The sequence below is a fragment of the Talpa europaea genome (assembly GCF_964194135.1).
Source record: "Talpa europaea genome assembly, chromosome: X".
In the NCBI taxonomy this organism is placed as follows: domain Eukaryota; kingdom Metazoa; phylum Chordata; class Mammalia; order Eulipotyphla; family Talpidae; genus Talpa; species Talpa europaea.
In genome coordinates this window covers 67,921,013-67,947,035 of record NC_140081.1, presented here as the reverse complement: position 1 = coordinate 67,947,035, position 26,023 = coordinate 67,921,013, and the positions used below count along the sequence as shown (strand labels likewise).

The 26,023-nt window shown below is 42.9% G+C and overlaps 1 protein-coding gene across 1 annotated transcript in view; it reads left to right on the top strand.

The window, feature by feature from the left end:
- The window catches only part of GUCY2F (guanylate cyclase 2F, retinal), a gene marked incomplete at both ends in the record, with an annotated part of 89,814 nt that extends 64,093 nt beyond the window's left edge, over positions 1 to 25,721 (top strand). The window contains 8 exons of the mRNA XM_084258079.1: positions 2,567 to 2,715; positions 6,263 to 6,426; positions 7,236 to 7,428; positions 10,916 to 11,090; positions 16,280 to 16,378; positions 19,195 to 19,289; positions 25,457 to 25,545; positions 25,634 to 25,721. Of these exons, the coding sequence (XP_084114205.1) occupies positions 2,567 to 2,715; positions 6,263 to 6,426; positions 7,236 to 7,428; positions 10,916 to 11,090; positions 16,280 to 16,378; positions 19,195 to 19,289; positions 25,457 to 25,545; positions 25,634 to 25,721 (1,052 nt within the window). The remainder of the gene's footprint in view (positions 1 to 2,566; positions 2,716 to 6,262; positions 6,427 to 7,235; positions 7,429 to 10,915; positions 11,091 to 16,279; positions 16,379 to 19,194; positions 19,290 to 25,456; positions 25,546 to 25,633) is intronic.
- Positions 25,722 to 26,023: the final 302 nt, after the last annotated feature.

The window sequence follows — 26,023 nt, the reverse complement described above, 5'->3', positions numbered from 1 at the left end:
GCCAGCAAGGGTCCCACATGGCGAGGCAGACCTCTCCTGTCGCGCCCACTGCTCCCCTCAGCAGTGTATTTAGTCAGTCTGCCTGTTCTGTTCCCCACTCTGTCTCTGGTGAATCCTCTCACCCTCCCGCACATCTGGACTATACCCCAGTTCTTGTATAAATGAATAAATTTTTAAAAATTAAAAAAAAATAATGAGAAAAGTCAAAAGTCAAAGTCATTTAAGACAGGGAAAGAATAAAGAACCACGGAGGGTTGGGGGAGACTGAGACACGACAATTAAATGGAATATGGGATCTGGAACTGGATTATGGACTAGAAAAAGAACTTTAGGGAGAAATGCATGAAATTCAAATAAAGTCTCTAGATTTGTAGTAGTACCACACCACGTTAATTGTATTTGTGATATGGGTATGTAAGTTGCTAACATTAAGAGAAGCTGAGTGAAGGGTACATAGGCAATTATTACAACTTTTCTTGAAGTCCACATTTATTCAAAATAAAGACTTAAAAAGTGCAAAATCTTGGGCCTCCCCTGGTAGCGCACCAGTTGAGCGCTGGGCTACGAAGCTGCCTGCAGCCTCTGCAGCGCCGGTTTGATCCCTGGCCACCACCGAGGGTCCCACATGGCGCAGCAGACCTCTCCTGCCGCACCCGCTGCTCCCCTCAGCAGTGTATTTCATCATTCTGCCTGTTCTGCTCCCAGCTCTGGCTCTGGTGAATTCTCTCACCCTCCTGTGCACTGTGTACACAGTGCTTGTACAAATAAATAAATAAATCTTTTTTTTTTTTAAAGTGCAAAATCAAACCTCATTAAACCCCAAATTCTTAGTTCCCCATCACCTGTTTAAACAAGCCCAGATTCCCCACTGGACATAAAAGGCCCAATCTGTCCTGTATCCCTTATGGAGGTAGGTCACTCCCCACACTCCCTCACTTGTGGAGTTCCTCAGTCCTGACCACGATCTTTGGTCACTCCCCACACTCCCTCACTTTTAGGGTGCTACAGCCCATGCAGGGGTGGGGCAAGTGAGGTTTGGTTCATGATGAGGAAGTTTAGAGTTGAGGGTGTGTGCAGTAGACTAGCTAAGGAACGAACAAGGAAGATAGTTAGGGGCTGGATCTTATCCTGTGGGTAATGAGAAACCAGGTAAGGTTTTTAAGTGAGAAAGTGTCATGCCAGATACATGTTTTAGGAATGGTTTGGGGAAGTTTAGGCTGGAAACTGAAAGATCAATTTGAGGACTAACGTGGGTTGCTGGGGATATTGAAGGCTATTTTCTCTGACTACTTAGGAAGTCCTCTCCCTTTGTAAAAAGGTCAGTTTGACCTCTGGTCACTAAAGGAGGTTCGATGTGAATAGGGAGTCTAGCAACTCTCAGATGAGGTCTGAGGCATTTGGAAGCTGGGCAATGTGATAGTAGATTGTGACTTACTAGCCATGTGGCTGTGCTTCAATTTTCTGTTCTGTAAAATGAAAATAAGAGTTCCAGCCTTATCTGTTTGTAGTGAGAATCAAGAAAAATCACGTATGCAAAGTGCTTAGCTCAGTCTGACACACAGTAAATGTTCCACTGAAAATGGAGTTCAAGGTCCAGCAGCCAGCAGGCTCTGGATGAGACCCTGAACTATTTACTGGAGTTCTTGGATTTTCTTTCCTTAGTGGCCAGGCAGGCCCCAGAGCTTCCACCTGGGCTGGGAGTGGGCCTTCAGGGGACACTAAGTGGGCTTACTGTGGTGATGGGAAGGCTTAGATGATTTGGAGGGTGTGTAAAGAGAGGCAGTCAATTGGAGGTATAATGTTTGAATTGATATCAGATTGGCCACATAAAAAACCTGGCGGACACAGGAGGAAGCTATGCCTGAATGATACCAATAGCGCATGTGATGAATGCAGGCTGTGTTCAGAGACAGTTTACTTTCAGCTACTTTAGGAGAAAGCAAACGAGATGACCTGTTTGTGACCTCTCTCTTTTTTTTTTAAAGATTTATTTTTATTTATTTATGCATAGAAGAACTGGGGTACAGGCCAGAGGTGTAGGGGGTGAGAGGATTCACCAGAGACAGAGTGGGGAGCAGAACAGGTGGATTTACTGAAATACACTGCTGAGGGGAGCAGCAGGCGAGACAGGAGACGTCTGCTGTGCCATGCGGGTAGCTCAGTCCCTGACTGGACCGAATTCATGCTGCTCTGGCTGGTGATAGCTGATAGTGCTGAGACTTTAACCCCTGCGTTACCAGAGAGGCTCATTGTTTCTTTCTTGACTAGCCCCTTTCTTGGCGAAAATAAAATTACCTTTGCCAAATATTGCTACTTTCCCCACAATTTGAAAACCTTTCTTGAAAAGGACCGTGACGGTCAAATAGGAGTGAGTGAATCATATAAAAAGGGTCAATTGTGTGGTAAAGCATAGAATTAGACCTTTAGTGGTGAACTTAATGTAGTATATAGACAGATAATGATTTTAAAGCATGTACACCTGAAATTTATACGTTATAATGCAATGTTATTTCAATTAAAAAATTATATAGGGAAAGTAAACCTTTCTCTTCTCGCTTCTGGACAGAAATCATAAACAGAGTTAAGAAGCCTACTCCTGTGTACAGACCAGTGGTTCCTCCTGAGTATGCCCCTCCAGAATGTCTCCAGCTGATGAAGCAGTGTTGGGCCGAGGCTGCCGAACAACGACCAACTTTTGATGAAATATTTAATCAGGTAAGGACTCCGAATCTTAGCCCTTCCTGGATGTCATCCCGAAGCCCACCTACCCAATGCTGTCTGGGATAGCATCATATTGTGAAAAGTACCTTGCACAAGAGAAAAGGTCACTCCTGTGGGGGACGAAGCATGGGGGTGGCTGTGTGAAGGCACTCGGTGCTGGAGGATCAGCAGCTCATTCTCCAAGAGCTCATGGGTTGGTTTTGGTGCTCTTCTGGATCTGACCCTCTAGTCCGGACCATTCACAACCTGACTTAATCAATGTTTCAAAGCTGGAATTGAACCAGCCGTCACTTGCAAGGCAAAAGCATTGAGGTTGTTAGAAGCTGGGTGTCATGGAATAGACCGGGGTGCCCAGAGGGCTGTGTTTGCTTTGGAGGTCCCAGAGAACTATGACAAGTACACCTTTTAAGTGATCCCAAGTTGTTTCTGGAGGGTCAGAAAAAAACAAGGGGTGTCTGAAAGGTTGTTCAAGATGGAAGAAAGTGCAAATATGAAGTCCAAAAGCAGGGATTTCCTTTGGTTTTGGGGGAATCAGGCAAAGGAGTGCATGAGAATAGTAATGATCCCTCTCTGTAAGATATTGAATTTCTAAAGAGGTTGATTTCCCCCTTAGAGATGGGGCTTAAAAGGGAGAAATAAGGAAAGCACAGAGAGAGCTCCGCTGGGAGAGCTGCAGTTCTGCTCCGGGGTTTTGTTGAAACTACAGGACACTGAAATTGAGGGTGCGCTCTGTGTGAGTGCTGTGTCAGCTCTGAAGGAGAGGCTTTTTGAGTGGAGCTGGAGTATACAGCAATGAGATGTTTTGTGAGTGGCAGGTATCTGAGGCGGAAAACAGAAAGAAGTGGATTGAAAGCCTGAGGGGCCCTGCCTATGAAGTCATCCGTGTCCCCAGCTAACAATGCCTCCATTAGCCCGGCTGGGCTTCTTGAGGACACTCAAACAGGTGTTCAATAGTATGGAAAAGGAAAAGGACCGTGAAGGTCAAATTTCTAAAAACTTACCATGAGGCAGGAGAAAAGCATTTGCCCTTGTGTTGATGCTAGAGATGTTATTTCAGAAGGCAGCCGGGAAGCTGGTGATAGAAGGAGTGCGCATCATACGACCTTCAAACAAGATGTTGCTGGGGCTGTCCTCGCTGAAATGCTTCAGTGGAAGTTTAGATTGCCTAAGAGACAGGGTAGCCTCCCAACTCCCTGCAGTTCTGTTCCCTGCTCTGTCTCTGGTGAATCCTCTCACCCTCCCGTGCATCTGGCCTGTACCCCAGTTCTTGTATAAATAAATAAATAATCTTTTAAAAAAAGAAACTTAAATGGAAAGAGACGAAGGAGGCTCCCTGAGTTACGTCGCAGGCAAGCCCAAAGCATCTGAGCGGGCCACTGAGATTGCCTGCAGGGCCTGAGGGGACATTAACATGTGGACTGGGGGCCTCCCCGGTGGCGCAGTGGTTGAGCGCTGGGTTGTGAAGCTGCCCGCGGCCTCTGCGGCACTGGTTCGATCCCCAGCTGCTCCCCGGCCACCGGAGGAGGGTCCCACATGGCGCGCAGACCTCTCCTGCCGCCCGCTGCTCCCCCCAGCAGTGTACTTTGGCCCTTCTGCCTGCTCTGCTCCCCGCTCTGGCTCTGGTGAATTCTCTCACCCTCCCGCGCTTCTGACTGTAGCCAGTGCATGTATAAACAAAGCAAACATACAAACAAACAAATAAATAATAAATAAAACATGCCTCTATATAAAAAAAAAAAAAAAGATGTGGACTGGGCTCAGAAGGAAACTTCTAGTGTTGGCCTTGAGGCATCGACTGCTAAATGGAATATAGGTGACCCAGCTGTATAAAAGGATTCCTTGGGACAGATTTCTAGATGTCTGCTCAATAAAACTGCTGTGGGTCTTTTATTGTTGTGAACATAGCCTTGCACACGCAGCATGCAGCAGCAAGGAGGCGCTCTATCCTCACATGATTCCAATGCCATGTCAAGCTCTCTGTCTCTGTACATGTGGACAGGGTTCCATGAGGCCCTCTTGAAAATCTGTGCCATGCAGCCACCTATAAGGGATCAGGGCACAGAGTTGGGTAAGACCAGTGGAATTTCTACATAACCCCAACTGGCATAAAGGGCAGGTAATGGGAAATACCACTATTGCTAGGTCACATAGTAAGAAATAGGATTAGATCTTAGGTTATATTTATTTATTTATTTATTTTTTAGATAATAAATTTTATTGTTATATTCCCCATACAATTGCAGCCCCCCCATTCTGACCCCAATCCCTCCCCTCCCACCCCCGCCCCCCTAAAAGTGTCTCTGGTTCATAGTTTTTTGTTGATTTTGATTTTCACTTTCTTATTTTCACTTTCTTATATTCATTTTCCTGGTCCCTTATTTAAGTTTTCTAGATTCCTGTTATGAGTGAGACCATCCGGTATTTTTCTTTTTCTTTTTGGCTTATTTCGCTGAGCATGATCCCTTCCAGCGCCATCCATGTTGCTGCAAATTGCATGTGTTTATCTTTTTTGAATGCTGAGTAATATTCCATGGTATATATGTACCACATCTTCTTGATCCAGTCATCTATTTTTGGGCATTTGGGTTGTTTCCAAAGCTTAGCTATTGTAAACAGTGCTGCTATAAACATAGGGGTGCAGGTGTTCTTTGGAATTGATGTTTCTGTGTCCTTTGGATAAATACCTAGGAGTGGAATTGCTGGATCATATGGAAGCTCTATGTTTAGTAGGTCCAGAAATATCCACACAGCCTTCCACAGTGGTTGGACCAGTTTGCACTCCCACCAACAGTGTAGAAGAGTTCCTTTTTCTCCACACCCTCGCCAACATTTGTTGTTGCTAGTTTTTTTAATATGTGCCATTCTCACTGGTGTAAGATGGTATCTCATGGTAGTTTTGATTTGCATTTCCCTGATGACAAGTGATGTTGAACATTTTTTCATATGCCTGTTGGCCATTTGCATTTCCTCTTCAGAGAAGTTTCTTTTTAGCTCTTCTGCCCATTTTTTGACTGGATTATTTTCTTTGTTGTTGTTGAGTCTCATCAGCTCTTTGCAGATTTTTGTGAAGATCTTAGGTTATATTTAATAGGTCAAGGAACCTCCCACTATCTAAGGACTTGCAACATAGCAGCATTAGAGAAAAGGATATTTAGTAGGGCGATGATGGAGAAGAGTGAAATAGCATTCCCTGCCCTCTTTCTCCTTACTCCATTCACAACTAGCTTGGACTCAAGACCAAACACTTTTCTTTTGACGTGGCTATGATTCATGTCATAGCATCTTAGACCTGAAGAATCCTGCCCAGAACACCCCTTCTCAGACTTGAAAGAACCAAAGGGTAGGAGAAGAACTACTCGGGGGCCAAGAGCTCTGTGAATGGGCCAGAATCACAATGAGGTGTTGTCTTTTCCCATTTATATCTGGGTTCACCGCTCTTGCCCAGAAGTTTTTAGAGGAAGGAATTTGTGACAAGGGGCTCTGTTCATCATCTCTGAGTTTGGTGAGAAGTCCTTGGATCCTCTTTCTGCTTTACTTGCAGTTTAAAATTTTCAATAAAGGGAAGAAGACCAATATCATTGATTCCATGCTTCGGATGTTGGAACAATATTCTAGCAACTTGGAAGATTTGATCCGGGAGCGGACTGAAGAGCTGGAAATTGAAAAGCAGAAAACGGAAAAGCTTCTAACACAGATGCTACCACCGTATGTGTGAACACCTGAGGAGTGTGAATCCTTGTAACAGTGTGTTCTATTAAAAATAGAAAAGAATTACCCATCAACTAACTGCTCCCTCCTCTTGTCCTGCGCCCTCTCTACTCCCAGTAGGTTTGAGTCACACTTTCAAATCAAAGAAGAATTGGAAACCAAGGGAGCAGAGCACACCTCCTAATTTTCCACCACCTGTGAATCATGCTGGTCATTTAAGTTTTTGGTGCCTTGGTTTTTCAAAGTCATTTCATGACTTTGCCTGAAAGTTGACCAATTAAAAGGAGGCAGTTCTTTGAGCTCCTAGAGGAAAATAGCAGGGTTTTTTTTTTTTTCTAGTTTTTTTCTCCCTTAGCTGAAAACCTTATCTGTTGTTACAATTTCCAAATTGTAGCGGGTACCTTATCATGTTGTAATATGATTTGCTGTGAGAGATAATTAGGGAAATTAATCTCAAGCAAAAGCAGCTATCTGGGAATATTGAGGGGTAGGGGTGCTCAAGGGATTGAGGAAGGAGAGATTCAGGAAGAAGATGGAGAGCTGAAAAAAAATCTCCCTTAGGACACAGATTAGGGCTGTCAGTTCAGTGCTGTGTTTTCTGGTGCCTGGCACAGTGCCTGGCATATTGTAAGTACTCAATATATATTTGTAGAATAAATGAGTGAATTAATGTTATCATCCAGGTGACATTTTCTTTTGCATCATTTACTTGGCAGAGATTTTTGGAGAAATTGTGTCTAGCAGATGTGTGTATGACATGGAGGGAAGCCTGTGTCCTCTGAAGAACAGCTGTGTCTGCTTTTCAGATCAGTTGCTGAATCCCTCAAAAGGGGTGGCACGGTTGAACCTGAGGGCTTTGACTTGGTCACCTTGTACTTCAGTGACATTGTGGGCTTCACCACCATCTCAGCCATGAGTGAGCCCATCGAAGTGGTGGATCTTCTCAATGACCTGTACACACTCTTTGATGCTATCATTGGCAGCCATGATGTCTACAAGGTAAGTTATTTATCAGGAAATTAAAATCCAGAGAAAAATTTTATATGAGGCTCATGTATGTGTATTCCAAAATTGAAAGATGTGATTTTATTGTATGTCGTTATTTAGGAATTAAAATTTCAATAGTACACTTCTCCACTTCCATTGGTGCCCCTTTGGAAATAAAGGGAGATAGAATACATATAATTTCCTACTCTCAAAAATAATAATCTCAATCCAGTAAGAGATTATTGGTCAGTTTTCTTTTGAGTTGTTTTCTAGAATTGGGACTAAGAAGAGTTTGGGGCCAAGGGGTTATTGCACTTCAATGGTGAAGAACCCATGGTGTAATAAGTGTTTTGCTTGGCACTGAAGGGGACACAGAAGTATGCGTGTCTCAGCCATACTTGGCCACTGCTATAGATTTCATTTTGGTAAAAGTTTTGTAGACTTAATTCATATTGTTAAGATTTGGTTTTCTCCTTTAGGTACCATTTTTGTACAGGAGGAAATTCTGATGTTATACCCATCAAAGAGTTATTAGACCTGAGGCTCTTTTGGACTGATGTGGGGTAACCAAAAGCCTACCTACTGGTCTGAGGTCTGGGGAAGTGATTAATTTTGAGGATGCAACCACCTGCTCACACTTTCCTCACCCCCTCTAGTCTATCAGTTTTCTTACCAAGGGTTACAGAAGACTAGTAGAGAACAGATGACTATAATCACTCCTTTCAGTGCTATGCTTCCTTACCCTTGATTCTATGTGCTGTCTTGTCTCTATGGAGAAAATGACTAAAAATTTCATAGCTGTGCAGGGACGTTTTCATGCTGTCTGCAACACAGATACTTTTCGTATTGATGGAGAAAGATGCCCCAGGCCTCTCAAACTTTAGACAGCTCTCTGTCCCAGGAACCAAGGTAGAGGTAGAGAATGAGTAGCTTCATTCATTGGGTTCTTCACAGTAGCCTGTAATGTTCCAACTCTCAAATCGCACACAGGGCAGTGTGTTTATCTCAGATTAGACAGAGCCCTTTCAGGTCAGGTAGAGAGCCTCAGGGCTAGGCCAAGCCTCCTAAATAGGGCTTAGAAATAGACACCATACTTGTCAATCAACAGTAGCTGCTAACGAATCAAGAGGTATACATGGAAACCGTGGTGGAGGAAAAATCCATGGAATCAGACTACCTGTCTTAACTTGTTGAACTCAAGCATTCTGAAGAGAAAAACAAATCACCAAAAGCTAATTCAGTTGAAACTAAAGTCAAAGATGATTCAGCGTGGGCAGTAACACAGCCACTGGTTTAATCAATCTAACAGATTCTGTTCAGACAACTGTTGGGGGTCTTAGGGATGAGGGAGGGTACTGGGTATTCTGGCACTTCATGACTGCAGTAGGGAGTTAGTGTGCTGTTTCTGAGACAGAGAAGGGCTCTATGAATCCAAAAATGGAATCCAATTTTCAGTCCTGTTTATTAAAAACAATACAGTGCAAAGGAAATAAAAATTGAACAAGCGGTGAGTCACCAAACCTGTTTGTGTTTTCATTTTCTTTACCTGTAAAATTGGAATCACCTCCCTTGGCACTTGATAATCTGAAATTGGAAGTGAGAGGGCTACTGCGAAACTATGAAGTTGGTGATTTGTTTTTTTCAGTTCTTCTGCCACCACCCCATCTCAACCAGTCCCCCATCTATACTTCCTCTTCCCTTCCCTTTCTGTGTCTTTAAGCAGCCCACATTTCCACAGTGGTCTTACACCAAGATCAGGCAGTGACCATGTGCCCCACCCTTCTAATTTCCTCATCCAGATCCTTGGAGACTCTTGGGTGACTAAATCATTAAAGCTGAAGGGCCAAACACAAGTCTCTGATAATGACCAGCCAGTGAGTTTTTCCCTCCCTTATAGCATGTGCATTGCACTTCTTGCCTTGCTTTCCACAAGCAGACATGTTTATTTGAGGGCAGGGATCATTTTTTCAAATTACACCAGACAAGGGAGGCCCTGGATAGAAGCCTGTTGAAATACAAAGTCCCATAGATGCAAAAGATCATCATTATTGGCAATATAGAAAGTCGTCGTGAAGGGCCTAAAGCTGATTACTAAACTTCCTCTAAAGCTGAGTCACAGCCATGTTCCTGTGGCTGGTTTTAAGATATATCAGTTTGATAATGATGAAGAGGATGATAAAATAGTGATGATGATGATGGTGACCACTTATACTTACCATCTGTCAGACAGGTTTCAGTGATTTGACATATATTACAGTTACTGAGTCCTTAGAAAACCCTACAAGGTAGGTATGTCAGCATCCCTATTTACAGATGAGGATACTGAGATGTAGAGATGACAAGTGATTAAGTGACTAGCTCAATGGCACACAGTGTGTCAGGGATTGCAGCCAACACTGTATGACTTTAGAACTTCATGCTCTTAACTATTGCACTTAGTGAGTATAGTTCTCTGCCTGCAAAGAACATGACCTTTAACTGGATCCAAACTTGTAGCAGCTGAATCTGCGTGGCACATTTCATAGAAGTGCATTCGCCTTACTTATCTCTTCGGTTTACTTGAAAAGATTCAACTTACTAGTCACCAGGTGTAGGGAAGATGAAGAGCACAGATTTGGTTTTATTTCCAGATGTCCAACTTGAACTACCCTTGCAAAGCAGCTGTTCAATAAAAATTGAACGAGCGGTGAGTCACCCAACTCTTTTGTGTTTTCATTTTCTTTACCTGTAAAGTACTGTCTCATAGGGTAGCAGTTGGAGAAGAGTTGGTGGTAAAAGTCTCAGTCCTCATACCCAGTGGGCCTGCAAAATTAACAGCTCCTATTAGCAAGGCAATGCAGAAGGGACAGACACTTCCACCTCTTTCATTTCCCTTTTCCTATACTCGCCTTAAGGCTGTTCTAGCTCATTTGCGTGAAATGATCTAGAGAAATGCTCACTGGGGGGCATATCATAGGCACCTTCTCCTAAAGTGCTCCCCTGTGGACATCCTAGGCACATTTCCAGAAATTTTCCCTTTCCTTTTCCTAGGAATTACTTGAAGCCTGATATTTTTCTAGGGCCAGCCAGGATCCTGCAAAATAGCGACACATTTCAGAATCTCTGGGTGTAGATCAGTAAAGTGGGGAGAGGCCCAGTGGTCTATGGTTCGGATTATGGGTGCTTGGATGGTGGGGGTGGTGCGATGACCTACCACTGAGGAGATGTGAAACCTTTTCTCCTGAATCATGTACAGTGTTGTAAATCAATGTTGCCTCAATTAAAAATAAAAAGAATGGGCGTGGGTGGGGGGGTGGGGGGGTGACTACAGAACAAGAACAAAAGCTCCTTAACTGATTCTAATGTGCAGCCAGGCCAGTGACCCACTGACAGCCTCCCTCTCTTCCTCACTTCACAAATGCACAGCACCAGCCTCCACCTTGCCCCTTAAGGTCTATGAAAAAACAAACAAACACAAAGAAGTTACTTGCTTGTAAATTCCATTTCCTTTGATTCCCAGGTAGAGACAATTGGAGATGCTTACATGGTGGCCTCAGGCCTCCCTAAGAGGAATGGCAGCAGGCATGCAGCTGAGATCGCCAACATGGCCCTAGATATCCTGAGTTCCGTGGGCACCTTCAAGATGCGGCACATGCCAGAGGTGCCAGTCCGGATTCGAATAGGCCTGCACTCAGGTAAAAACAACCAATGAAAGCAAAAAGACATCCCACCTGCCTCAAGGAGAGACTGGAGAAGGGGGCCAGGGTAGCTCTTGCCTGATTAATGGCAACTGGATTATTCAGGAGTCTCATGCCCCATAATTCCTTTGTACCTACCCAAGTTTACTTTCTTCTCAGTGCTTGAACTACCGCAGTGGGTATCACTTCTTGTTCTAGGTACTGATGAGATTCAGGGTAGGCCATCACACGGTGTTCCACGTTGGCATGCAGATTATTTGTAGCTGAAGACAATTAAGTTGCAAAAGACTCAAAAAGAGCTTAACTGCCTAAAAGAATTTCAATAGAGGAACATTCAGGAAGGAATAGCTAAGGTATAACCACGAGCTATGTACAGTGAACTGGGAGGAATTTAGCAAAATCTATTATAATTCTTCCCTGGGTCCCATTGTTTCTGCATGGCACTGCAAACATTTATTTATCAAATATTTGCTCTTTCCATCTTCCTGTGAGTGGCCGTCCTTCCCTTTGAAGTCCCACCTCTACCCACGTCTTCTTTGGTCAGGATGGCATATATACCACAAATGGCTGCTGGACCTCTCATGTCATTGTGGGGACCTCCTTACCACAGATTAAATTGTTTTCTCTCCTGTTAATCTGTCTGATGTTAACTAAATTATTACAGTAGCTAAAGGAATCAAGAGGTGTAGGGGGAAATTTTCCCCTCAATAGTGCCCAAACTTTTCAGCCTATTCATGGTGTTAGAGCTAACATTTCCACATTTGACTGAGCTGCAAAATGAATAAGCGTATGCTGTATTTAGAAGGATTTATTTATTTATTTATTTTTTTTTTTAAATGCTTTTTTTTTTTTTTTTTTTTTTATTTTTTTATAGAGGCATGCTTTATTTATTTGTTTGCTGGTTTGTTTGTTTGTTTTGTTTATACATGCACTGGGTACAGTCAGAAGCGCGGGAGGGTGAGAGAATTCACCAGAGCCAGAGCGGGGAGCAGAGCAGGCAGAAGGACCGAAGTACACTGCTGAGGGGAGCAGCGGGCGGCAGGAGAGGTCTGCGCGCCATGTGGGACCCTCCTCCGGTGGCCGGGGAGCAGCCGGAGATCGAACCGGCGCCGCAGAGGCCGCGCGCAGTTTCGCAACCCAGCGCTCAACCGCTGCGCCACCGGGGAGGCCCTAGAAGGATTTATTTAATTAGTTAAAATTTCACCCCCTGATTTTCAATTCCACACGGCTCCACTCTTACTTGAATATCTGTAGGATCCATCACCTCTTCATTTTATCCTTCACACATTCACAGGTATCTCGACAGATATCTCCCTTGATAAAGCAGATATCTCACCTCCCAACACTCTCCCTCCCCTACCCAGTCTCCTCCTTATTGCTGCTTTCCTCTTAGGTGACTTTTTCTTTCCCCTTGCCTTTCATTCATTTCCTACCAAATTTCTTTTTTAAAGTTGTAATATGATTGACATACATCATTTTAGTTTCAGGTGTACAACCTAATCATTCAGCATTTGTATACATTACAAAATGATCACAAGTCTGTTCACGATCTTTTCTTAGCACTTTTCAAAATGACAACACCATGTTATTGATTATAACTCCCATTCTGTATTTTACATCACTTTGACTTATTTATTTGGTAACAGGAAGCTGGTGCCTCTTACTCCCCTTCACCCATTTCACTCACTCTCCCCCACCTCTGGTACCCAAACAGAAAGTAGATTAGTAGTGACCAAATTTCTTAAAAGAAATTTGACTGATACTCACTGTACCATTTGTTCCCCATCCACTCCTTCTTTAGTCCCTTTGCAGTCTGTCTTCAATCCTTACCACTTCTTCCAGTGCTTTACCAGTTTGTTCTTATCTCTCAGAGCACTTGATATTCTTAGCAATCCTCCTGAAAACTTTCCTCAATTGGCTTTTGCAACATATTTCTCACTCTCTCAATACTTCTCCATTTAATTCACTACTTCTCTTATTCTTCCTGCTCTGTAACTGTGATTGCTCCTACATTTTATGTAAAACTCTCAGTTTAAAGCTCCTCACATCCTGATTGCTAATTCATTTCTCAACCCACTCCAACTTGGCTTTCTTTTTCTAGCATTGTGTGATAATCCCAATCTGTCTCTATCCTCCCTTGAACATCAGAATTCTCCAGGGTTTTGTCCTTCGTCCACTGCTTTTCTCCTCTTACCTACACTTGGGTAGCCACCTTTTGTATGTCAATGATTTCCAACTCTACTATTACACACATCTTTTCCCTTAAGATTTGGTTTTCTATATCAAACTTGATGCTGACATTTCCAATTGAATGTTCCACACTAACTTCACACTCAACATATCCAAAACAGAATTATTTTCTTCCTACATAAACTTCCTCCTTTTCCAATTGCAGAATAACTGAAAATATTCTATATTCCAGTTGATGGTACCATCATTCACCTGGTTATTCCAGTTACTCTCTGGAGTCATCCTCCTTGACTCTTCCTTATCCCTGACCTTCCCAATTCAACCAGTTACTAAGTTGGTAATTACATGTTACCTATTAAATATTTCTTTTTCCTTGCAGGTGTTTAAAATAACATTAATTAAAAAAATTAATGTGCATAATGGGAAACTGAAGAACACAAGAAGCAAAGAACAAAGTCATCCATAATTATAAGCAATTTAGTTTGATATGCCCTTCTAGGTCTTGCATATATACAACTAAGCATCCATTTTAATGTAATTAAACTATAGTGATATATCAAGCTGTTTTACACACCATGAATATCTACCATTTCAACATTCCAAAGCTACATAAATATTTTGATATCCAAGAATACACTCCACCAACTCAATCTGGAAGAACAAAAAGCAGTCCTACCTTTCTTGGCAACGAAAATTTCATAAGAGACAAAAATGGCAAGAGGCCTCTAAGTAAATATATTGGCAGAGTTAAGATTAAAGTACTGCATTCCCTTAAAGTTCAGTTGAATATGAGACATAAAGGAACAGACAGCACAAAGTATAATGATTTTGAGGTAATTCATTATCCAATCTCTATTATTAATATATTCGTAAAGAGGTATGTTTCCACTGAATTAATTAATGTTTTTCTATCGTATAACCAAAAGAGATGTTACACATCAATGCTTACCCTCAAATGTAAATACAAACACATTTTCTATTTGGCCTCTTGGCTAATATCAAGTACAGATCTGTTCTTATCAGTTTAATAAATATTTCTTGAATCTGTCTTGCCTCTTCTTAACTTTAACTACTGAAGTGTAGACCCCCAGCATCTCCTGCCTGGATCATTGTAATAACATCTTGTTTCCACTCTTGTTTCTTTCCACTCATCCTTCTCTTCATCATCAGCTTAATTTATGTTTGTTTTTCTGTCTCTCCATTAGACTCCGAGATTCTTGATGGCAGGAACCATAGTTTATTCATGGTTGTATCCTGAATGCTAAGCACATCATAGATTTTCAGGATTTTCTTTTTTTAAAGAAAAGTCCTTATCTCTCATGTGTGCTTCATTTTCACATCTCTAACCATTCCCCCAGAACCTTTTCTTGGGTGACTCATCCATTATGTGAAATTCAACATTATCTAAATCTTCATCATCTTTTTTCCATAAACCAGCAGAAACTCATAAATCCGTGACAGTTTCCTCGTCATCAGTCAGTCAAAAAAAAAATCTGTTTGTTCACCCTTTGTCCCTCTTCCATGATCACCTTCTTTCTAGTACTCACTCCTTTGTGCTGAGATTAATACAGTGGCCCCCTAACAGTTTTTCCTTTCTCCCATCCAACGTATTCTATACACCGTGCTGAGAAAAAAAAATAGTTTAATCAGGTAATTCTTTGCTAAAAATTATCTAGTGGTTCAAGGTCCTCTCTCTTGTGCACCTCAATATCAAAACTTGTCTCCGGTCTGTCCACAGCCACCTAAACTAGGCAGTCTGCTTTTTTCTAAGAGCTTCCCCAAATTCCGTGCTCATTCACAACCATAAACCTTTGATTCAGGTCCCTTTTCTGCTTTGCAAATCCTACCCCAACTATCAGAATCCAAATCAAATCCAACCTCCTCTATTGGCCCCTTCATGACTGAACAAGATTGTAATAAGCAACCCCCCTTCATTTTCTAAACAATTATAGTACTTCTGCCTGTGCCATTTATCTCATCTCAGCCATGCGTTGTCTCAGGTTGTTGCTTAATTGCTTCCCGCTTGGTAGTATTTTCTCTTCAATTAAACTATAAGCTCCTAGAGAACTGAGACGATGTGTTACATTTATTTTTATTCCCTTTGGTGCCTATCTCAGTGCTAAATGAATGCTTCTGTGAATGAGAAGTGAATTAAAATGAGAAACATAACTTTCGTAGTTATTTTTATTCTTGGCAGAGCACTTTTTGCAGCAAAACACTTAATTACTTTCTCTAACTTGGGAAACAGCAAAAAAAAAAATAATGCTGACAAATTGTAACATACGCACAGAGCAGAGACCAGAAAAGTGAAGGTGGAGAACTTTCTAGATACCCTTGAAGTAGGTTTTCAGTATGGTTGCTGAAGTTTCTTTCAATCACTGTCACCTCTAAACACCTAACATAGCCAGCCATAATAAAATATAAGAAAAAAAAATCTGTTCTAAGAGAAAATGGAAAATATTCTTATTGTCTATGTATAACTGAGCTTTCATGCCTCTAACACAAATGATTGCAAGTCCACTCTACTTGTTTTCGGATTTTCCAACTGTCTTCTCAATAATTCTCTTGATAGACACAGTTTGAGAGACAGATAGCCATATGAGTCCCCTCTTTCCAACCCGAGGGCACAAAAAAAGAGCCACATTTTTCTTTGCAACAAATATGTTTGGAACCTGACTCCCTTCCCAGGCCTTTCTGGTTTGGGTTTGATGCTTATTTGTCCCTGTTGACAGATAATAAGCATCTTGGGTGTAACTGTTACTTGGAACAAAGGTATAAATCAGAAGGGTAGTCATGTCTGTCTGCATCATTATACACTTGTTTTCTTGTAGGAAAAAGAGTACATTACTCATTATAAGACTTCCTTCAGATTCCCAGAGCTATTGTGGGCAACTTTATTCTTTCATGCAGCTACATTCTTTCCCTGGGCAGTGCTTGTCTCTTAGTGTTGCATGCATACCTGTTGACAATAATCCCAACCCCCTGCTACTCTATAGGACCGGTTGTTGCTGGAGTGGTGGGCCTCACCATGCCCAGGTACTGCTTGTTTGGAGACACGGTGAATACAGCTTCTCGAATGGAATCAACAGGATTACGTGAGTAACTGTAGAAGGACCTATAGGATGGTAACTTCCTACTGTTGGGAAAATGATTCTTTCCTGAGCAAGGGGAAAGAGAGCAGGCTTCTTGATATTTTAATATTTCAAAGAAAGAGAAGAGATAATTTGAGGAGATTGGGGAGATCTAACACAGGTTTTTCCTGGTCTCTAATGGCAAACCAGTAGGGGGTGATGTTGGATTGAACATGCACCTTTCTTGTAGCAATGAAGCTGTAGCTAAGTGACACACTGAAACGGTCGATTTGATCAAAACAACTAAAAAAAAAAAATCCTTTGGGTACAGGAAAAAATTGACTATAAGATTTGGGGATAAAGAAATAAGGGACTGACATTTTTAGTTTTTCAACTCGTTTGTGGAGTCACACCCAAAGCCAGCTGCCTCCCAACCTATGGTTTTTGGTACTCTATTCCCCTTTTTGAACTAGTTAGGACCTCAGGAGTCCTGCCTTCATTGAACAGCCCCCTCTAACTTAGGCAGAAATAATCCCTCAACCTAAAGGGCTTGGGATTCTGAAATAATTAATTGCACCCTGCCTGTATATAAAACCCTCAGTTTCTATCAAAACAAGCTTGGTATCAAAGACACCATTTCTTCCCCCTTCTTTGAGAAAGCATTGTACAAAACCACATGCCACTTGTCTGTTGCTGGCAGCTCTCTCATAGTTTTTACTACCACTACTAAGGCACTGTGAGAACCACAATGTGCCTTTTACCTATATCGTGGTTGAGCAAAGCAATTTTTTTTGTGCTAGAAAAGAAAAAGCTTAGAGAATAACATTAGAGTCTATATATAGTTTTCCTGAATTTTATATTAAAAAAAGACTTAAGTCCTTAGCGGCCCTGGCTTTGGCAGCTCCAAGGCAAGATAAGCTCTTCCCAAACTTTAGCAATATACTCAAACTAGTCCCTGATGATATGGTGGCCTATATCACAGTGGGTGGTGCCCTGTCTGACCCCACTCCTCATCACTCATGTGCAGAAACAGGCTTGCACAATGGGTCCAGTCTTAGTCAATCTATCCTGTGCAGCCATGATTAAGGAGGCAGGATGGAACTTAGAAGCTGTTGTCAGAATAAATTTTCTGACATCTGGGAAAGTCTTCGAACTCCGCAGACATGGCAGAGGCCATGGAAGTAGTCAACAAGGGACGCTGAATGCATATGACTGTGCTCTTGAAGTGCAACCCAAGATGGAGTGAAATTGATCATGGAACCGCAATGCAGATTTGGCACAGTACGCAGGACTGATGTAAGCTTGTAGAAGACTGAAGTCATATTTCTGGTCGGCACCAGGGAAATGCCACACGTTATATGTTGGAAATACAAAGCTGAGAACAGAAAGTGAATTTTCAGATTTAGGCAGCACCTTGTCCAGTGATCAGCTAGGAGGAAGAAAATGGAGTGAATCATGCACAGCAGGTAGTTTATTCAGCACTGACTATGCAAGGAAGGTATTGTGAGGGTTATAAAGAAGCATATACATGTAATCTCTGCACTAAAGGAACTGGTGACTGTGGTTTTCTGGAAAATAATGACTGTGGCCAGAAATGGCATTAAATTCAACATCTGATTGAAAATCTGCACAGGGTAGCCTCTCACCTCATGTTGAATATGATGAGAGCAGGACATGTCACAGGTCTGTTAAAAAATCAATTACATCAATATCTCCTTTCTGCCCAGTTGAATTGGGAATACTAGTGACTGGTGACCCAGTCATGGAGAGATCCTCCTTGCACAAAACAGGCTGGGTGTGCCTCTTTTGAGCTGTGTATTTTCCACCAGTAGGATTACTCTACTGAAAGTTTCCTTGACAACCAGATGCAAGTGGAATAGCACATATAAGGCTGGGTAGGGACACACTGGCTGAGTGTGTGCCTGTTAAGAACAGGACAACTATTTTCGAGCAGAGGCTTTGGGTAGGGAAGACATAACAACAGGAGAAGGAACAGCCTTTTGTGAACACACACAGCAGAAATTTCTTGCAGTCATACCTTCCTGCTTAGGTTGTCCTCAGTGGCTAAAAGAGTCACTTTCTCAACTGTGTGAGAACTAGTCTGGACTTTAATTGAACTCAACTTGAACAAGGTCTTTCTTCATAGGATGATAGTTTTCAGAAAGGTCCAGGATCTTACTTCAACTAACAAATGACTGTTCTTTACCAAAGAGTTAAACTCAGATACTAAATAAAATTATAAATCCTAGTGCCCCATGTAAAGCTCTTGTCCCAGGTTGTGATCATTAGTTGGAAAATAATGCAGTCAGGTGTGTTCATAGCTAGAAGTGCAGCACAATCTTTGATAGGGGTCTTGGGACATTTCCCACTGATGTTTTATTTCAAGTATAATATTGAAAAGGACTTGTATAGACGTATATAGAAAAGATACCCTTTTGTCTCTTAAGTTAAAGCTCGGAAGTTCAGCCCTAGCAACAGCCTGTGAGAGAAGCTGCTGAAACCTAAGTTCCCTTAGAAGAGGTCACGTCTCAGCTGAGAGCACAGTGGTGGTTGCTGGTTTCTCCATCTCAACCCCCGAGTTAAATTAACACCTTTCTATTGCATGGCCTTTCATCTGAGATCCTGTCTAGGAGGCTGATAGGTGCTACAGCTGACGCCTTATTTGGGCCTGGTGAGGAAGGTCATCACTCTCCCTCCTCCTCCCCTGAAACTCTAGCTAAGGCTTTCTCTCAGGTCTTTGTTGGGTTTAATTCATTTAGAAGTGGGGACGTATATTGCATTAATATTTCCTCACTGATTTTCCCTGGAAGACTCCAAAGTCATGCCTCTTTCTTTTATAGCTTATCGCATTCATGTCAGTCACAGCACCGTGACGATTCTTCAGGCTCTCAGTGAGGGCTATGAAGTGGAGCTTCGAGGAAGGACAGAACTCAAGGTATAATGTCCTTTTGTCTTTTGAACCAAACCACTCGGACACACCTGCTCCTGGAGAGGTCATGGTCTGCTGAAAGAGTTTACCTGGTTGTCTGGGCAGAATTTTCAACTCCTTTTATGGTTCCTGAAAGATTGTTCCTTTTTGCCAGAAAGATTGTTCCTTTTTGCCACCACCTTACCCTCTTTAAAGTATGGCAACTCTAGTGTGGAGGATTATGGGTGCTTTGGTGGTGGGAGAGCTACGGTGACCACACCTGAGGGGAGAAATCCTACAATGTCAAAATATCAACAAAGATGTAAAATAATCGTACTTCACCAGAAAATTTAAAAAGAAAAGATTCAATTATTACCAGAGACGTTCTACAGGGCAAGGGAGGGGAGTGGGCAGAGGGATCAAAACAGGGGTGGGAAGAGCACAAGGGACTATGGTGATGGTTCATGGGTGAATTTGTGGTGGGAATTTCACAGGGATTAAAACCGAGATGAGAAAGCATACATTGTATAAAAATGAAGAATGATGAAAAAATATATAGTAAAAAAAATTCAATTATTTAAAATGAAAAAAAAAGTCAGTACTGAACCCCCTCCTCAAAAAAAAATATTGCTGGCCTCCCCAGTGGCACAGTGGGTTGAGTGCAGCGCTGTGGGGCTGTCCGCAGCCCCTACAGCACAGGTTCAATTACCAACCGGCCAGGGAGAAACCCACATGGCACGGCAGACCTCTCCTGTTGTGCCCACTGCTCCCCTCAGCAGTGTATTTTGGTCCGTCTGCCTGTTCTGCTCCCCACTCTGTCTCTGGTGAATCCTCTTACCTTCCACAACTCTGGCCTATACCCCAGTTCTTGTATAAAAATAAATAAATCTTAAAAAAATATTGCTATTGTGAAGAGAATTGGTAAAGCTCCTGGATAGTTTCTCAAAGAACTGTCCAGAATTTGGCTTCCTAACAAGCTGCAGTATTATTTACATTTCTGACTTCCATTTTGTTTAATGTTTGGCAGTGCCAGACATTGTTCAATAAGATGCAGTCTCGGTGAGTTTTCTATTTGCCCGCCTAGTGGCCATCCTCTCTGCTTTTTCATCCATGTCATCACCCTTCTGTTTACAGAGGAGCGTTATATCTTTCCCCTGAAACCAGGAGGAATACAGTCAGGTATACAAAAGACAGACATTTTCTAGCACTTTCCTCTCTGTTAGGGCTATCTCTTGATCTGTGATTCAGGATTAGAATGATTTTCCTTTTCCTTTATTTCTTTTTGTCATTTCCATCTGATTATTTTCATCTTCCTCTGGGTGATCCCAGGGCTCCTGGGGGTCCCACTTGTAAGACACTCTAGAGATCTGATAATCTAACTTCCTCATTTTCAGATGAAGAACCCAAACCCAGAGAGGTGAAGTGATTTCCTCAGGGCCACACAATCAATTGATAGAATCAGGATGAAACTCAGGAAGCCAGTCTTCCCAACAACACCACACACACCACGATAGCGCCAGGCATGAGAATTCTTTCCTCAGGCAAAATAAACTCAGACACTGCGGGATGCAGTTTGCTTCTGTCATTGCCATACCTTGTCCAAATGGTGGCGATGTACATGTGAAAAGGATTTCAGGAGTTAAAGGGTAGAAGGCCTGATTCTAGCTGATTGCTTCCTTTTCTGACTAGTCCTAAAATGTTCGGTCTAACAGGTTCTTAATATCATCATCAGGTGGGTTAAATCACTGACGAGGGGACTGAGGGTCCTTTTCCACCTCTGCAGAGAGCTCACGAGATGATGGGGGTGGGAATATCACTTGGGCAGTGAGTCAAATCACCCAAAGGCTTTTGTGATTCCTCTCTACGTTCTGTCATTTCTCAGCAGAGGCAGACAAAGGCGGCTTGGTTTCCTGAAGCACTTTCCTTTCTCTACTTCTGGGCACAGATTCCTTCATTTTAATAGCTGAAGAGCTGAAGAGGTGCCACTTTTGAAATTGAAAAGGAAAAATAACTACCCCCATGGTCTTTATTGTTCCCCAAATTCCAATCAGGAACAATCACATCTTTGGGTGTTTCAAGTACAAAAGCAGGACTACTTCAAAGGAATCCTTTGCAGCTTCACGGTTTCCCCCACTCCAGGGAATCTGGAAACACACTACAGAAAGTTGGAGAAAGAGCCCGGAGAGGCTTCCCCTGAGACCATGTCAGGCCAGTGGTTTTGGGGGTGGTACAGGAGAAGAGAGATTAAGAGGGAAGAGGAGAGGGGTCTCCAGAGAGAAGGGAGAAGCAATGAGAAGGAACAAGAAGGCCCAAAGAAAGGAAAAGGGGCATCCTTTTGTTCCTGAACCCACAGCTCCCCACCAGAGTCACTGATTGGCTAATACATAGCAGGGACTAGAGGACCGGATATTCCTTGTCCCTTGGGGGCATGCAATATATCCCAAATAAGAATGAATCATCGACACACTAGAAATTCTGATTCACATTTCCATCCCTCCATTATCCTGTGCTGCTGGAAAGCAAGAGTTATTTCCAATACGTGGGGTGGAAGGACCATATTTGAGGGTCACCCAGGTGTGATTTCAAAGCTGTCAGCTAAGAGCATCCTCTCCTTCCAGAGGGCAGATGTTTGAAATTCATGAGTGCCTCTTCTCTTGGGCAAGGCCTGGATTCAGTACCAATGCTCTTCCCTCTATCACAGCTCCTTCACTGGAGTCATGTTTCCCTTCATGACATTGAAGACATGGATTGGATCGGGTGAGAGAAGAGGGCGTAGAGCAGTTGGTAAGTGGGTGGGTAAGGAGTACAAAGAAAGAGACCCAGAGGAGGAAGCTGAGTTAGCTTGGGGGGAGGGCTTACACCGAAGTGAGAAACTCAGCTTCTCTGGAGAGCTGTCCCACTGCCGACTGCACACTCCGTCTTGTACCACACTGATGTAAACCATCAGTGCTTAACTGGCCAATTCTGCTTTTTCAATATTTGTTTCCTGTCAGGCTAGTTATAAGTCATTTTATTATCTCTTCTCTTAGCAGGGCTATATTTTGGTTACTGTTTTCTTGACACTTGAAGCACCTCGTTGAGGCTTTGTATATATCTAGGTTTGTAGGTTGTATTTTCCAAGGCCTTACATTCTGAAAAGACTTTCCAAATGGTTGTTCTCAGTCACCTCTTGCCAGAGGTGGACATTTTCTGACTTTGCTTCTGAATTCTGGGGCTCAATAGTACTTAGTTCTCAGACCTCTAAGCTGTGGTCCTGTTTTATTTGTGATTTCTCCTTTTCCACCAACCTCTTCCACCTGTACTTCCAATCTCTACAAACACAGAAGCAAGCACATGTGCACACATGTACGTATGTGCATTCATGTGTATGCACACAAGCACACACCAACAATTGAGCAAAGAAGTAATAAGGTTGTAGTGACAGATATGAAGGTCAGAAGGTCTGGTCTGTAATACTTGCCCCATCAGTAACTTAATGTGTGACATTGGACAAGTAACTTCATCCTCCCTAAGCGTCCATTTCTCCACATAGAGGCCTCTTCTGACCTGCTATTATCAGTAATCTCATTAATCACAAGCTTTAAAATTCCCAACAGTTGCTTCTTGGCCTCTAGATCTGCCCCTTCACTCCACAGTGTTGGAAAAGTTATATGGCATAGAGGGAACACCATTTAAAATTTGGAGTCTAGTAGAGTTGAGTTCAAGTCCCAGCTATCCCTGCTTATTGACAAGTCATTTATTCTCCATGAACCTCAGTGTCCCTATTTGCAGAATGAGATTAATAATAAGCCTACTTTCCAGAGCTTTTGTGAGGATTAAATCAGAGAGGAGATTTCAAAGCATCTTAAAAGTGTCAGGTTAAAGTCAGATGCTATTATTGAGGTGGGGGGGTTGTCTTTGGGATTGCCTAGGGATAGATATGGAGCCCAAGAGTTTAGGCTTTGGTAGTTGCATATTTTCCCCCTACCCCCTTCCACAGAATTTTGGAAGTAGGGTGGGTAAACAGAGAACTAGGATTCTAAGAAATCTCCTGGATGGGCTCCAAAACCTCAGAGAGCCCCTGGAGCTCCCCTGCATTCTCTGACTTGGAAGCTTGCCCGAGTCTGTAACATACTCTCACCATCTTTTGCAACCATTACTTTTGGCATCTGAGTGTGTCCCAAGACTCACCCAAATATCCGGACAATCCTGGCATCGACAAACCTCCCTTGGGAATTGATAGCCTCTAGATGTCAAGTCATGCAGTTAAATATGACTGGGTGTTGAGGTCCTCAAAGTTAAGTTTTAAGAGTGTTTTACCTATGTGAGATCAATAGCAGCTGGACTCTTCCAAGAGCTCCGGGGTTGCGAGTTTAACTTAATGGAATATTCTGATTATTTACTGAGCAACCGTTAATGTACAAGACACTACACCAGGTGATGTGAAGGGGAGAAAGAACTTGGAAACAGAAGAATTGGACTTAATGTGTTACAGCCCAACACGGGCCATGGTAGTTTTTTTTTTTTTTTTAAGATTTCTCGTGCTTCATTTATTTATTTATTTATTTTTTCCTTAAAGATTTATTTATTTATTTATGCAAGCACTGGATAGTCAGAAGCACGGGAGGGTGAGAGAATTCACCAGAGCCAGAGCGGGGAGCAGAGCAGGCAGAAGCACCGAAGTACACTGCTGAGGGGAGCAGCGGGCGGCAGGAGAGGTCTGCGCGCCATGTGGGACCCTCCTCCAGTGGCCGGGGAGCAGCCGGGGATGGAACCGGCGCTGCAGAGGCTGCGGGCAGCTTCGCAACCCAGCGCTCAACTGCTGCGCCACCGGGGAGGCCCTGGTAGTTTTTTTCTTTAATGACACCGTGAACAATTTAAGGACAGAGCCGCCTTCATTTCAAGCCCTTGGACAACAAGGGTGATATAAATGTAGAAAGAATGATGCGAGTTTAGTTTCAACTTGTTCACTTCTTCTGAAAGCAGAGTGGCCCCAAACAGTCCAATTATTTGAGGTTTAGAGTGATTTGGTTGCCAGTTAATGAAGGTTGGTGCTGTTTGGTATTCTTTTCCTGCTTGCCTCATGGAGGGCTTATTCAGAGCCTTGAACCACATATTTGCAAAGTGCTTTGAGATTCTCTAATTAAATGTGCTAATTATTATTATGGTTGGTGTCATTATTGTTAAGGAATGAATATATGTGATGTAAAATAGAGAACAAAGGATGTGATATTTAAAGGGGCAAACCTAATTGGAATTTCTAAGTTAAACAATTTAGAACTGTTACAAATGAGATCTGCTAAGAGTGAGACCATATTTCAGATTAATGAGTTGGAAATATATCCCATTACTTTTCTTAATCTCAGTAAACACCATTTTTTAGGGATTGGAGGAAAGAGGGGACAGAGAAAAAAGAATGGAAAGGAGTGGAGAGAAACATATTGAGAAGTGGGTTTATTGGAATAAGGGGAAGGTGGAGCAGAGGCAGAAAATTTGACACATTTGAGATCATCACTCAGGGTCTGGGATGACCAGCTTGAGTTTATATTCCCTTTCACTTCTCAAACCTATGGTTTTTGACAAAGAACTAACCAGGCTGTGGATGGAGGCCTCCCTGGAGTCTCTCTCTACCTGTAAGAATCACTTGGAAGGAAGAAAAGAATACTGCAGACCTCTCTAAACAGCCAGGATGCCTAGGGCTTATAAACAAAGTTACACAGCCTGCCTTCTAAATGTCTATTCCCTCTGGGGGCTTTTTGCTAACTGTTGGATGGTGGGGTGTGGACAGAGGTAGACTCTGAATATATGTACTCTAGGTACCAAAGACAATAGGTTGTCCAATGTCAAAAGATCAGGGCAAGAATGATCTTCAAAATCTTCACTTGAGCATCCAGATGTTTGGTTGCTATGGAGCCAAAACACGCGCACATTCCCAAGGACGGAGCTGTGTGATGGCAGGCCGACAAAACATCTGGATGACAGCTTGAAATGGTGTTCATTTTTCATCTAGCTGCTGTGGCAGTTTATGGAGCTTGCCTGAGCCTCAGGTACTTATGGCAGAGGAGCTGTGCAGGCGGGAGACTCCAGGAGAGGTGATGGGGGAAAGCAAGGGCGGTTCCTGAACCAGACTGAGTGCTTGTGCCCTATTGACCAGAGGACTTCCTTAGGAAAATTGGCTCTAATGTGTTAAGATCTTCCATATTTTCTATAATAAGGGCAAAGGAACAGAGGAGACCTTCTGGCTGGTTGGAAAAAAAGGCTTCACGAAACCCCTTCCCACGCCCCCACCAATGGGCAAAGATGGGTAAGTGGAGCTCACACTTAGAGTCTTCCTGTGCTGTGCTCTGTGCATTCTCTTCATTAACCACTTTTGTATCTTCCCTGCTCTGCAGGCAAGTGGGCCATGGTCTGCATCCAGTGGAGATTGCAGCCTTCCAGAGGAGAAAAGCTGAAAGGCAGCTGGTGAGAAACACACCATAAGGTAATGGGCAGCAGGAAAAGAGAGAGCAGCAGCTTGCCAAAATTTCAAAGCTGGGGCTCCCTTTGGCATGGGTGCCAGTCTCAGCCTACACTCTGTTGGCAAGAGTACAGTGAAGTTGGTTATTTTCCAAGCTTCACTGAGTTGTGCAAAACCCTTGAGGGGTGGCCTGCTGCAGAACTGCACCCGAGGGAGGCTGGCTGCCCTGGCCTGAGCAAGACTCTTGCTTCCTGCACAGATAACACATTTGAGGGTTAATGAGGCTAGCCTTGCATACAGTTATCAGGCAGGTGCACCTGTCTCT